At 36.8% G+C, this 15,330-nt stretch overlaps 1 protein-coding gene across 1 annotated transcript in view; it reads left to right on the top strand.

The window, feature by feature from the left end:
- COL25A1 (collagen type XXV alpha 1 chain) overlaps window positions 1-15,330 on the top strand; it is a 461,910-nt gene that overhangs the window by 408,363 nt on the left and 38,217 nt on the right. The window contains exons 20-24 of the mRNA XM_081812014.1: window positions 1,695-1,763; window positions 4,463-4,507; window positions 5,434-5,511; window positions 11,735-11,758; window positions 12,371-12,415. Coding sequence (XP_081668140.1) covers window positions 1,695-1,763; window positions 4,463-4,507; window positions 5,434-5,511; window positions 11,735-11,758; window positions 12,371-12,415 — 261 coding nt within the window. The remainder of the gene's footprint in view (window positions 1-1,694; window positions 1,764-4,462; window positions 4,508-5,433; window positions 5,512-11,734; window positions 11,759-12,370; window positions 12,416-15,330) is intronic.

Genomic DNA, 15,330 nt, shown 5'->3' on the forward strand with positions numbered 1-15,330 from the left:
TAATCCTTGCCCTAATCTATCCCATCTCCCCTGCAAAACCCCACAGGCATCCCAAAGTGGGCATGATACAGATAAAGATCTTGGAATTTAGAGCCCCAAATCACCCAGGATGGATCCAGTGCTATTTTATTCTCCTTTCCATGATGAATCAGTTCCTTCAGTGAGAAGGGTGCCTTTCTCACCCATAAACATGCCATCACCAGTCTGAATTCCAAACCTTTTTGATTATTGCAATTCTACCTATCAGGCAGGAAGCGGACACTCTCTACTCTGTGCTTAGGAATGGAAAACAACACTGTCTTCCTGGGGAGCAATTTGGCAAGCTTTTCAAATGTTTGTACTTTTTGACCCAGCAATTCCCCAACTAGGAATTTATCCTAAGAAAACGACCAGGGGCGCCTGGGTGGCTCAGTCGGTTAAGCATCTGCTTTCGGCTCAGGTCGTGATCCCAGGGTCCTGGGATGGAGTCCCGCATCGGGCTCCCTGCTCAGTGGGGAGCCTGCTTCTCCCTCTCCCTCTCCCTGCTGCTCTGCCTACTCATGAGCTCTCTGCGTCAAATAAATAAATAAAATCTTTTTAAAAATTAAAAAAAAAAGTCTAATCTTTAAAAAAATAAAATAACCAGATATGTGCAAAGATTTACATACAGAAACATTATGCAAAAAAATACAGAAGTTTGAGCACAGTTTTACATCACAGCTCTCCCACTTTAAAAGCTTTGTGATTTTGGCCAAGTTCCTTAACCTCTCTGAGCTTTATTCAGTCTCCTCATCTGTAGACTCTGGGAACCATCACCTTTCTCCTTTGTCCCAACGATTAAATAAGATAGCGCATGTGAAATGTTTTAGGCAGCTGCTGGACTCATCAACAGCATAGTCATAAACAACAATAATTGTAAAATACAACCTTTAGGACATGACTCGGATCTCACCTCCAGCAAGCCATTCTGGACCATTCAAAACCCTATGGGATTTCCTCTTCTCTCACCATTAGCCTTAATTACTCCTTAATTCTTAACTATTTTGTTTATATGGATCTTGTCTGTCTAACCAGATCATTAGCTCCTTGAGAGCAGTGATCATGTTCATACTTCATAGAGCTATGAATATAGTTAAAAGCTATAACACCTATGTATCTTACACCATTCTGAGCACTTTGCCTTCATAAATCGTGAGATCAGTACTATACTTTTCTTCACATTACAGAGAAAACTGAGGTTTTCAGAACTTAACTAATTTGTCCCAAACACGGAACTGGTAAATAACAGAGCCAGGATTAAAGCCCAGGATATCATCAGATTATAAAATCTGGCACTTAGCCACTTTGCCATGCTTCTCCCTGGCAGATCTTAAAAAGTGGCTACAGAATGAAAACTGTGTCCATGTCTGTCTTGAGATATAATGATGGTTCTTATCAATTCCTAAAGGTCTTCCATTTACCAACATAGGTATCAGATAGGCATTACCAAACCATTTCCTTGTGTATAAAATAGGAATGATAATACAAACATTGAAAAATTGTTTTGATTATTAAATGAGATAACCCATGTTGAGATTAATACAATGCAGGATACATGGTAAATAAATGGTAACTCTGCGCCTTCCTTGATTTTATTGAATTCACTTGTTAATCTACAGGGACCAGCCTGGGGGGAAGGAGGAATTGCCATTTACTTGTTTTGTATTTTGTGACAGGGTGAACGTGGGGTGGCAGGGCCTCCTGGAAGAGGTGAGCGAGGGGAGCCTGGAGCCCCTGGACCAAAGGTCAGTTATTCTTGCATTGGAAGATAGTTTTCTTTGGTTTGGAAATGTGTCCTACTTACTTTAGAACACGAAACTAAAATACAGTTCCTCAACAGGTATTAAAACAGCAAAAATCACAATTTATTGAAATGCACACTGTTTGGTTCTTTTCAAAAGGAATTTTACAATTCAACTTTTCCAGTTTGTTCTGTCCAGTAAACAAATTTAATAACACATCCAAATGTAAAGAGGGAGGTACTGTCATATTAACATGCTATCACTCAGTGTGTATTAAAACTTACCTCTGAAACAAATAATACATTATATGTTAAAAAAAAAAAAAAGAAGATAGTAGGAAGGGAAAAATGAAGGGGGGGGAATCGGAGGGGGAGAGGAACCATTAGAGACTATGGACTCTGAGAAACAAACTGAGGGTTCTAGAGGGGAGGGAGGTGGGGAAGGGGTTAGCCTGTGATGGGTATTAAAGAGGGCACATATTGAATGGAGCACTGGGTGTTATACGCAAACAATGAATCATGGAACACTACATCAAAAACTAATGATGTAATGTATGTTGACTAACATAAGAAAATGAAATTAAAAGAAAAAAAAACTTACTGAGAAAAATGTTGATACGCATTGTGTTAGTTTCTGTGGTAACTTGAAATTGTAGAACACCCTGAAAATATCAGAGCTAAAGATTTATTTCACTATTCAGTCTTTATTCCTCTAAACTTCCTATAAACTAATATGGTAACACTTTATTCTAATAACCCATCCTAGAGACACAGGAAATGGTTTACTCTTTGATGAAAAAGAAATTTATGCCAACACTGTTGAGACTAATGAGGATTATTCACAGAACTCTTCCCATCCATGATGGGTGGGCAGTCTTCAGAATTATAATGGAATGAAGGTGGTGGCGAGACCAGAGAATGAGCTAATGATATGGTGATAACTACTTATGCTTTGTATTATAATAGCCAAAATTATGTCCAGCCATATATTGAGGCAGTTATAATAAAGTGTTTCCATTTTTCATTTTTCTGAGTCACTGCTAATTTCTTTTTTCTGTTCTTATCTCCTCTGTTATTTCTCTTTTCCATCTTCATATTCTCCTATAATAGGGGAAACAAGGTGAATCAGGAACTAGAGGCCCAAAGGGGTCAAAGGTCAGTAACCAAGTAACCATTTTAATGTCACATGAGGCCTTCAAGAGCTGTGCCTTTTGCCTCTTCCACAGAGAATCATGTTTTAAATTCTCACACACTGGGATTGCAATATTTTCATCCCTGTGATACTATCTCAAAACAATTGGTTTGTTTCATCTTGTTTATTTTTGTGTGTTCTTGTGCTTCCGACTATTCTTTAAGAGAAGTTGTATTTCCTGTTTCATGAGAATAGCTTCTTGGGGAAAAAAAAAGGACTTTATTTAATTTACATTATGTAGGGTATAATCTCATTTATTTCCTGGCTGTCTTTGTGATAAATGTTCAAATTATACTTTGCTTTTAAGTTAGTTGATTCCCTCCATGGCATTAAAATTTCACCGCTGATTGAAATTCTTTCCTTGATCGTGGTCTTTATAATATTTGCCATTATCTATATACTACTGCTAACTACTGTTAGCAGAATCATGTTATTTAAGATGCTATCAGCTAATAACATGAAAAAAATGGGTAAAAAATGAGGAAAACAGAGAGTAGAAATTATTAATTCTCTATTCATAACAAATTTAATTATTATGGTCAATGTTATTCATATAATGTGGGTGGAAAAAAATTAAAAACCCTTTTCCTGCTTACTTTCATTGGTCCATATCCATTTTATGAAATATGTAGAAAGATATAGTAAAATGCTTTGAATTACACCTAGGAAAAGGACACTACAAATTTAAGGCTGTCTTAAAAAACTTTCAAGTTGACACAGGTTCATATATATCTCTACTCCAAAGTTTTTCTTTAGACTTAGGAGAATTTTGAGTGTTCTCAGAGTGATGCCTGTGTGGTTTGTGCATGGACTATTCCTGGTTTCTCTCCAGGCTGGGTCATAACACCATGAATGGAACTTTAGAGATTTTTCATCCTGCCTTTGAAAAACAAAGCTGGCTTTGCCCTACTCCTGACCTTCAGCCCTGCCAACCTGCTCTAACTAGCTGCTGTCCACTTCAGCACCTTCTGAGTGTTAAAAGGCCTATACCTATAGACTTTTCCTTAGATCTTCATCATCATCAAAGAGAGGCCTCACTGATGACCTTTCCCTTCTAAACCTCCCAAGACTGAGTTCTCCATTCCTTCCCTGTCCAGGCTATCGACACATCTTTTTTTTTCTCAGAAAACAGACAACCCAATTGATCGGCTCTTTTTCCCTTTGCCCCAAATCTCTTCATATAAAAACAAGAACATGGCTCAGTCTGAGAGATAAAAGCTTACTTTGGGTATCATAGAAACCACTTGCTTTGCTTTTGAAAATCTCTAGTAAGAAAGTTACCGTATATATTGTTGTTGCAAGATACTCTGTCATCTGAAGGGGAATTTACGGTGCATCTTTAAAAAGTATTTTCTATGTCAGTGGTTTTTGTTCTTCTAGTTGTTACTTCCATGTCAGAAGTTCATAAAAAGGTGCTGCTGCATGGTATTAAATACATCCTTAGAATTGAGAAATTTCTGGACCATTGGCCCCACTACTAATTCAGTTTTTTCTATTTTCACTGGGGAAAGGGTGATCATGGAGAGAAAGGGGACTCTGGAGCCCTGGGACCAAGGGTGAGTACACTTCTCATCTAAGCTTCTGGCCCCTACAAGCCCAGATTTGACTCATGTGTCCACGTGGCTTTTCACATGGCACCTGGACTAATATTACCCAACAACAGCACTGGAGGTAGACTACTGATTATTTCTGCTGCTTCCCCTGTTTTTCTTATTTTTTATTTTGGTCACCAGGTGCAATGAGTATGTAGAGTCTAACACATAAAATAAGCTCCACAAGAAGAAGGTCTAAAGAACTCTTTCTATCTACTTTCCCTCTGCTAACTGAGCAATAACAAGCCCATAACCATCCAGCTAATAGAATTTTCCATTTTTCAATTAAGTCCAATTATAAAGAAAGCAATAGCCCATATTTTCAAAGCCTTTTTTAAAGATAGGCAGGAAATTAGGACATGACTAATGGAAATTCAGTGGCAGAGCTATTGTCTAGGGTAGACATCTTATATCTGTACCCTATTTTGCTTTAATTTTAATGGAATTCTGTTCCTACTGAGAAAGCCAAGCATTTCCTACAGAACATTGTTCTATCTTCTTAAAGAATGAGGAAACAATCAATGAGATGTAGAAGTATAGAAAGAGATTAGGGGTTGCTTTAATTTTGTTGTTAAAGCCAACAAAACATTGCAAGTCAAATCAGATTAGCCTACATTTTATAATTTTCAGAAAACAGCTTCAGAAATTGAATCATCTCTTTTTTAAAAAAATCAGATTTCGTATCTTTAATCTACCATCTATAGAAGTTAAAACCGCTGTCTCCTTTGCAATAAGGACAAAATTTGAACGTGATTACTCTGAAGTGCTGTTGGGCCATACAACGGAATAGATCAGAGAGAGCTGCATGTTGCTATTTTTGTTTTTGCCACAGTCCCTTGTACAGCCTAGCTTAACTTCCATGATTTTCCCTTGGTTGGTTTTCTTCACAGGGTCCACCTGGTCAAAAGGGAGATCAGGGAGCCACCGAGATCATAGACTACAATGGCAACCTCCATGAAGCCTTGCAGGCAAGTGACTGCCCCCTCCCCTGACACAGAAACACTAATGAACACCCATGTAATATGTGTAAATATCAGCTCCCATGCCCCATGCCCCAGGATCCCAGAGGGCTCCACTATTCCAAGCATACCCTCTTCCTGAGCCCATCCCCTTCTCCATGCCCCAGTGTATGCTCTTTATTTCATAGCATTTTTCAGTCTTTCCTTTTCTTTCCCTTCTGCCTTCAGATATGCTTTAGTGTTATCTGGTTTAAACCTTGTGCTCATTTTGCCAATTTTTATCTCCTTGCTTCAAAAGGAAGCCTCGCAAAGCAATTAAGAGCCCTGTGGCTCTAGAATCAGAGTTGCCTGGGTGCAAATCTCTTGCTTACTAAGTGCATGACTGAGGGCAAGTTATTTAACTTCTCTGTGCCTCAGTGTCCTCACCTATAAAATGGGGATAGTAGTACCTGTCTCAAGAGTTGTTATGAGAAATAAAGAGCTAAATACATATAATACACTTAGAGCAGTGCCTGGCACATACTAAGTCCTCTGTAGGTATTTCTTATTACTATTACCATTCATAATATAATGTATTACCATAGAGAAATACCTATAGAGTAAAAATCCATAGACCATGTGGCTTGTCTCCATCACCTTTGCTTTTTGTTCATCCTTTCATGCTTGGACTCCTCCATTGTAGCCTGTATCAACATTCTGTTGAAACTTCTCTTATAAAGGCCATTAATGACCTCTAAGTCAAGCCCATTGTACTTCTCACCCTTGATTTTCTGTGACATTTCTACTAAACCGCCTTCCTTTTGAAACTTTTTCTTTCTGGTTTTTCTAATCCTCTACTCTCATTTCTTCTAGTTTTCTGCTTTGATAGATCCATTCTATGTTAGTATTTCCAATTTCTCTGTCATCCCCTAATTTTTGGTATACTCAAGTCTCTGATCTTTTCTTGGTTCAGTCACTCCCTCTGTGTTCTTCTGGGCTGTAGCTTCCAAATCTTTCATCTCTGGGTCTAAGCTGTGGGTACCTCCAGCTATCTAAGAATATTTCCACTAGGAATGCACCATTGCCTTATCAATTCCTACCAACACACACAATTATATTGGTCACTTTTCCCACCAATCAAATGATTCCCTTTTTTAACTAATCATTGTCTGTTAGTGATACTAAAATTCTTTGACTTTCTTGAAATAGAAACTTTAGAGTCATTTTCAACTATTGTTAGTTCTTCATTCTTTACATCTCACCACATGCTGCTATTTCCTTTCTCAAAGTGTCTCCTAAGGTTATCTCATTCTCTGCATTCCCAACTTGGTCCACATCCTATTTGTTTCAGGGCTAACACTGCAACAGGCCCTTGACCAACTCTCCTAGCCCTAGTGCCTCCCTGCCCTTTCTAACCCATTCTGCATATCACTCTAAGACTAATTTTCCTAAACTATCTCTTTTTCATTGGCTCTAATCTGCTCAGAAACCTCAATGACCCCCTTACCTACTCTATCAAGCCTGACCTTCATCTGACTTTCAAAGCTCTATAATCCTGCCTTTCCTGTATGGAATTTTCCATTTCTCTGAAACACAAATTTTCCTCAAGAGTGGGCATATTTACCATATCCATAAAAATCACCCTTTTTTTTGCCTGGTTTATCCCATTCTTCTTTCCTTTCTCTCATCCATCTAAATCCCATCCAACAATGTACTGCTGCCACCTAGATGATTCTTCCTTTTGATCCTTTCAAACATTAGCAGTCAGGTCCCCAGTAGCTTAACCTTTAATTGTTCTCAAATCACATAATTTATTTTAGTCCTGCCTCTTACCAGACTGTAAGTTTCTTGGTGACAGAAATATGTCTCATGCTTATTTTATATCCTCCAATATACCTGGCACAGGTCTGGGCATGTAAATATTGAACAAATGGTTACTGATTGATGAGTGAGTACACTTAGTGTATATGTACAATCCATTTCTTTGCTTGAAAGCCACATTAATTTTAAATATTTGCCATTTTGTACTTGATTGAATTATTTCCCCCATCTTTATGATTTCACTCCTAGTATCTAATGTGATAGATCTACATTTCTATGGGTCCTTTGCTACAACTACCATTTTTAACTAGTAAAGCATCTATTAAATAGTTTTTGCATCTGCCTTCAGCTCAGCCTATTTTTCTTTTCTTTTCTTTTAAAAAGATTTTGTTTATTTGAGAGAGAGCAAGAGATCATGGGGGTAGGGATTAGGGGAGCTAAGGGAGAGGGACAAGCAGATGCCATGCTGAGGCAGAGCCCAATGCAGGACTCCATCTCACCACCCTGAGATCATGAGCTGAGCCGAAATCAAGAGTCAGACGTTCAACCACCTGAGCCACCCAGCCGCCCCTCAGCCTATTTTTCTTTTCATTTCATTTTTTTTCTTCTGGTAAAATACAAAGGGAAGCATACTTACTGCTTGGAGATATGTTGCTTGGTCAGCATGTTCAGTCAACAGCTTGAAATAGTGCTCAATGCAAGTGGATAAGACTTAAGCAGTAGCCTCTAGGCTATTGTCAAGTTCTAGAACCAGATTTTTAAATTGTTCCTTTTTTTCCCACAAATTGATAACTGCATGTAGAAGAAAAGAGAAGAAGAGAATAAAAAGTTTTGATATACATACTGTGTTTTCAAAGCTTTTACTTACAAAATATAGGGACATATTTTTTAACTTAATTTATTAGCAATGTTGTAAATTTCCCTTCAACTTCTTTCAGTGACGCTAGAACTCATACTACTACTTTTAAAAGGTGTACATTCTCTTAGTTTCCAAGAAATGCTCTGATATTATAGGCTATGGCCATTTTTGGAAAAATTGTGTCTTTTAAAGTAACCTTTGCTTAAACAGAGCCAGGCATGAAGCAAGCTAAAACCTAAAACCAAAAATCTGTTTTCATCTCCCCTTTGCTATTAACTAGCTGAGTCATTTTCGGGAAATCACTTAGTGTATCTATACTTCATTGATCTTATTTGTAAAGTAAAGATGTTTTGGAATAGATTTTTTCTAAGAGTCCATAAAATATGGATATGGAAAAATGCTTAGGGTCATTTTTTAGGAGTTCCTGAACACTCTTGGCTAATATGCGTAAACGCACTATACTTTTTAAAAAAATTAACACCTAGGTCTTGATATGAAATGGTGTATGTGCTCAGTTTCTTCTTCCACCTCAAGTTCTATATGACAGTAAACCAGTCAATATCCATCATAGTCAACTAGTTCATGTTTCTCAACCTAAAGATTTATTGTTTTAATAGGGATGTTAGGGCAACTATGTGTTATGCTCGTAAATAGCTTATAGTTATTTTTTTAAAACTATTTGTTTTCCTGATATAGTACTCTACTGGAACAAGGACCCCCTAATAAAATTAATTAAGCCATTAGCCTGCGAAGAGGTAGTAGACATTTTTTCTTCTATTCTTAACCAGTGATGGATATTCACCATTTTACCGATTTCATTTTGTTTTAAAGATTTTATTTATTTATTTCAGAGAGAGAGAGAGCACAAGCGGGGTGGGGCAGAAGAAGAGGGAGAGAGAGAATCTCAAGCAGACTCCCCACTGAGCGTGGAGCCCTGACTCAGGGCTCAATCTCATGACCTGAGCCAAAATCAAGAGTCAGTCGTTCAACCAGCTGAGCTACCCAGGTGCTCCACAGATTTCATTTTATTATCTCCTCCTCTAAAAATAAATCTGCCCCCCAAAATCTAGAATAATTAGGTAAATAGGTGTATATTACAATTATAAAAACATCACATTAGAAATATAAAATTTGACCATTGCCTCTATTGAAAATTGTTATTTACATAAACATCTGCCATAAGCCATTTATTTTGATTTTTAAGTTTCCAAAATTAGCAGTAAAACCTTTCTATTTCCTAACTCAAGTTTTTAAAAACGTTCAATACCATCTAACTTAAACCTATTGTCTAGTGTAAATATGGGTGATTTTCAGCTTGCATCATTTGAGAAACGAAAGAAAAATAACTTTTAATTCTAAAGAAATTCACATAAGCATCTCAGGGAATAAATAAATCACAAAACAGCCTGTAAGGCTTCAACCTGTTTATAATTGCTCCAGTTCATGCCTCCCATTTCACATCGTGCCTCATAGAGAACAAGGTGTCTTTCTCCATCACTACCAAAAATTCTGGTTTTCCCATCATTCCTGGAGTTCGAGAGATAACACTGCTGAGTTCACATAGGTTTAACTTAGACATCCAGAGTGAGTCAACATCTTTAGGATGTGTCTGTGTGTCTGCACATGGGTGCTTCAGGATGGTGGTAAAAACTATGTTGTTTAGAAGTTAAGCTTAGTTTGTCATTTGTTTTTTTATTATTAGCTGAATGAAACCTACCCTATGTAACTGTTAGGTCTCACAAAACGTAGTTATTTAACAAGATGACATAAACTCCATCTGTTAGATAGTACAGTTACCATTAATAATATGCCTTTATTAGGCAACTCATTATAAAACATGTTGTTATCCTTACATTTTAAAAAAAGACAAACTAGTTTTGTGTCCAGGTGGAAAATGAATTCAAATATGATACATTTGGAAAATGTCAGAGAGTTCAAATTGTAAAGTCCCTTCCCTTTCTAAGGTTTTATGATTCTGCTTTGTAGTTAAAAATATAATATATAATTGGAAGGCAGTGATAAAGAAATTATTTCTACTCTATAATATTCTAATAGCCTTTTTTAAAATGACTCACCTACTTATAGGAGCAAAGAAGTAGCTTTCTCATAACCATAAATCTGACTCCTGCTCTAGGTGAATCCCTTAAGAATAAAGTAAGTGGGGCCTTATGTTGTACAAATATGATAGTATAAAAATCTGGACCTTGATTTTTTTTTTTAAATTTTAAAATTAAAAAAAAATTTTTGCCCCCAATTTGTGACCACTTTTCCTTTTGTCTTAGAAGAACTGGTGGTGTTTTTTTTTCCCTACTGTGTTTTCCATGAAGCTGTAATGACCACGACTGATTTTATCATAGAATACAAACTTTAACCATTTGTACACATGCATAAATATATTGTTTTCTAAGGAATGATGGCACCATGTCACTAGAGACCCAAGTGTTTGAAGCAAGATTGGTAATATTAAGATTATTTTTTACAACAACGATAATAAATAACAGCAGCAACCTGAATCAGAAATTGGAATGGAGGAGTGGAAAACAAAAGGATGGTTTTAAACCAATATTCACAACTTTACGAGTAACTGGGTAACGTTTTTCTGTGACCAGAGTCGCTGATGGAAAATGTGCTCCCTCTGTGACCACATCAGGGGGTTATGGGCCCTACAGAACTTTTAGCACGAGTGGTGCCTGGGTGGATCAGTTGGTTGAACGACCAACTCTTGATTTCAGCTCAGGTCATGATCTCAGGGTGGTGAGATCGAGACCCACCTGGGGCTCCATGCTGGGTGTGGAGCCTCCTTGAGATTCTCTCTCTCATTCTCCCTCTCCCTATGCCCTTCCTCACCGACCCCCCCCCTCCACCCCTCTGGTCACACGTCTTCTCTCTCTCTCTCACACACACAACACAAAAAGAACTTTTAGCACAAGACTTAGACTAGAAAACATTAATGCAGAAATGATTCATGGATTAAGGATGAAATGTTGTGGAAATTCATACTTAGTACTTTTCACTAAGAAATTGGATGAATTCCATGTCAACTCCTCTCTTTAGCCATGGCACCCAAAAAAGCTAATTATAATGCAACAAATAAGCTAAAGTCTAAAAAAGAAAAATAATATTGCTTATACATACAATTGGATATTTGTTTTCTCTAATGGAACTGCTCTAGAATGAAACTTTTGTGAATAGCAATTTCTCAGTGCACAGTCATGCCAACAAAGCTCTATGGTACACCATTTTACTACATAAATTTTTTTAATCAGGTGAATTAAAATTTTGACATTTTCTTTTTTCTTTACACATAGATTTTTTAAAGAAAAATCTAAAAATAGTTTAAAAAACAATCTTATCAGGTGATGAATGGCATTCTGACCCCTTCTCCCCCCAAAATTTTTACAACTATACTATATTCATTTAAAGATAGGATATGTTTTCAGTATCTTGTCAGTCCCTTATAAGACATCACACTTTCCAGAACATATTCAAAAATTGATTTTTTCAGAAATGTATTATTGTACTTTAGCACACAAAATAGGTAATTATGTCTTTGTCAATACATTTTCCCAACAGAGGATTACCACCCTAACTGTCACGGTAACTCCCGTTGCATGATTTCTGTGGTCTGTGACTTCGTATTTGGTGTTGATGCATGCCAGTCATAATGGTACTAATGTAGCACTTGTTTTTGTCTGATATTTAGTTTTATGCTTCCTTATATCCTTTTATAACATTTACCCCAATTAAACCATTTGTTTGCTTAGTGAAAAAGACCAAAAAAAAGTTATTGTTACTTTTCTTAAAACCTTTGGTCTTATAATAATATAGCTGTGTTCCTTAGTGTTTGAGAAATCAAATCCCTTGTGTGTGGGGGGAGGCCAGGTGTCTAGAAACACAGGTAATATTAGTAAGCTAACTCATCCCAAGGAGATGAATGTGGGACACAGCAGCAATTTTGCATTATCTTATAGAATAAACTCAAAAGCATCTTCAGTGTTATTTTACCTAAATGTATTGATATTTTTGCATATAAGTAAGTCATTTTTATAATTCCATAGCTGGTTAAATTTGTCCTCATTGCAAATTAATATTGGGGGATGTTTGATTATGACAGAAATAAGGGAAGTATATAGTGTACTTACTATTTAAAGCATAAATTGCAATACATATACTTGTTACTTTTTATAACTTTGTCTTTTCTTGATTTAGGGTCCCCCTGGACCACCTGGACCTCAAGGACTACAAGGGCCAAAGGTTATTCTTTATTTTACTTATTTCCATTTACCATATATGGTATAGAGAATCCCACCTTAAATATATGTATCTTTGAAAAATCATTCTTACAAAATGCTGAAGGAGCTGAGATCACAATATTGCTTAAGGCAGCTAAGAATAGACATTGAGGTCTGGGCTGAAGGAAGCAGGATTGAAGAAAAAAAAGGAAAATTAGAAAAGAAGGGAGAGAAATAGAGTAACATTAAATTTAGAGAGAGGACACTGAGAAAAACAGAATATTAAACAAGGGAAAAACAAATCTTACAGAAATTATAAAGGTAAAAGAACCACTAATGTAGTGTATGAAAAAAGGAAAATATTTCTATAGAGGAGGATTGAAGGAAAATTTACTCTAACAGTGAAAAAGATTTTTCCCTTCAATTCATTTGTAATAAAAAGAACAAGAGAAGCTTTAACAGGATGTATTCACAGATGATGATTGGAGGAATCATTTTTGAGTCATTTTTTATAACATATCCTATTATATTTATTCAGACATTCTGCCATTTAAATCTTATCTAATGAAACATAGCACCTATGAATAGCAGAAAACTAGAATTACTTGATTATATTTCAAATTTATTAGTGGTGTTAGCTTTATCCCTCCAAACTTAAACTTAGTTGTTTAACCACATTTGAGCAATTAACACATGGCCAGTGTCTCTAGTTTTTCAGAACTGAGCTATGTTTGTTGAAATATGACTTTAATCATTGGAGTTCTGTTGGAGATTCAAGTAGTTTTGAAATTCATCTTTTGTTGGTGCCTTTTAAGGCAGTTTATTTGCTAAGTCTGTCATACACACACACGCACACACCAGCTTTTGTACCCTTCTCTTTCAAGATACTTAAAAACAGAAAGCTAGAACATAGAAGTTCTTTTTCTATTATAAAAAGGAGTATAAAGTAAAATATTGCTGGGGTCCTTACTCATGTAAGATATATTTAGAACATGGAGCCTAATTTCAAACAGATCTCATGTAAAACATAAATGTAAGGTTTGGGGTTTTTTAACTTTCTATTTCTCTATCACATTCTGGTCCCTAAGAAATGTAACACAAAAATGCTCCAGTTATTTGTTCCTGGTAAGCATGTCAGCCTGGATCCCTACTCTCTAATATCTTGGTGAGCTGGATTAGACAACCAAGAAGGAAATCTGCAGATTCCTTTTTCATCTGTGTAGAGTCAACTAGGATCTAAGTTCCTTGTTCTTCTCCTCACTTGAGTAAGTCTCCAGAACCAAAATTGGCCTCAGTGCTAAACACACCTCAAGAGCTACTAGGACTTTACCCTTCTTTAAAGCCCAAAGGATCTACAGAATTCCAAAGGGTACCCAGCCCTTGTCCTAAAGAGACAAAAAGATTACCCTTTTGATAGGAAAGTAAAGGCACTTCTTTGATGAAGAATACATGCTATGGATGTGCATATGGGAAGGCTACTCTCAGTCTTGGGAATCAAGGATGACTTTTGGGCTGAAACTGAGATAGGAGGACGCTGGCCAAATGAATGTCATGACAAGTGGGTTGTGGGAGGGGATCAGTCAGACTCCCTTACCTCGCACCCCTGCCAGCCTTCCTACTATGCGACCACTCTGCCCCACCCCACACAAGGCACAATGATCTCATAATTGAGCTCTTGGACTGACTGATACAGTCTTTCAAGCTTTCCATGATCTCTCCTTGGGAAGGTTGGGATAATTGCGGGGCGATGTGCCTATGGCTAAGAATCAGCAAATGCAGCCCGAGTCAAATATAGAACCCATTTGTACCAGGGACTTACAACCTCAGACTGAATGGGAACTATTCCATCAGTGTTTCTCTTTCCTTTATCAAACCAGGATCAGTTGACTTCTTACACATCAAGTAACTCTGTAAACTACATTTGATGAGTGAAAGATAAATTCATAAGTCATGAGTTACGTTTTCTTTTAAACACTCACGGGTCACATTTTGAAGGTAAAAGCTTAGCAAAACAATCATTATTGGACCCAGAGTGCTGACAAGTATTCAGACTGAGTGAAATGAGGTCTTAGCCAGGTGCATCCAACCTCAGCAGACTTGTTTGTGGCAAAATAAACTTTGCTGCTACCACAAAGAACCGGAAATCAGGAGTAAGGAAAGACTTTTCCTTTTTTTCCTTTTTTTGGTTTGTGGTTTTTTTGTTGTTGTTTGGTTTTTTTTTTTTTGCATTTGTTTGTCAGGCTTTCTTTAAACATTGGAAAGCTCAAATTTCCTGCTGTGGCTGATAGCTCTTACAGTTTTTACCGGGGAAATGATCTAACAATTTCAATATAATGAGATCTACAAAAGTGATGCATTGATCTAAAATAATATTTTATCTTTCAAAGAATTTGTTTGTTCAGCACCTTTCCAAATGAAAAGTGACTGGGCATTTGTTGTTTGAATAAATATCTAGCACATTGTTTACATTTGTTTTTAATGGGACATCTTCAGTTAAGAAAAAATAAATAGATAGACTTTGGGTTTGTCGAGATTTCTAATAAATCATATGAATAGTAAACTTTAATTCATACCTAGCATAGTATAGGTAATTGAATCGATCCAAAAGTAATTTTATGTGGATTAAGATATTATCTGATTGATTCTATCAGAGAAAGACATGTATCATATGACCTCACTAATATGAGGAATTCTTAATCTCAGGAAACAAACTGAGGGTTGCTGGAGTGGGGGGTGGGGTGGGAGGGATGGGGTGGCTGGGTGATAGACATTGGGGAGGGTATGTGCTATGGTGAGCGCTGTGAATTGTGCAAGACTGTTGAATCATAGATCTGTACCTCTGAAACAAATAATGCAATATATGTTAAGGAAAAAAAAAAAAGAAGATAGCAGGAGGGGAAGAATGAAGGGGGGAAATTGGAGGGGGAGACAAACCAT

Source organism: Leptonychotes weddellii, chromosome 2, assembly GCF_054177405.1.
Source record: "Leptonychotes weddellii isolate Sample4059 chromosome 2, ASM5417740v2, whole genome shotgun sequence".
Lineage (NCBI taxonomy): Eukaryota > Metazoa > Chordata > Mammalia > Carnivora > Phocidae > Leptonychotes > Leptonychotes weddellii.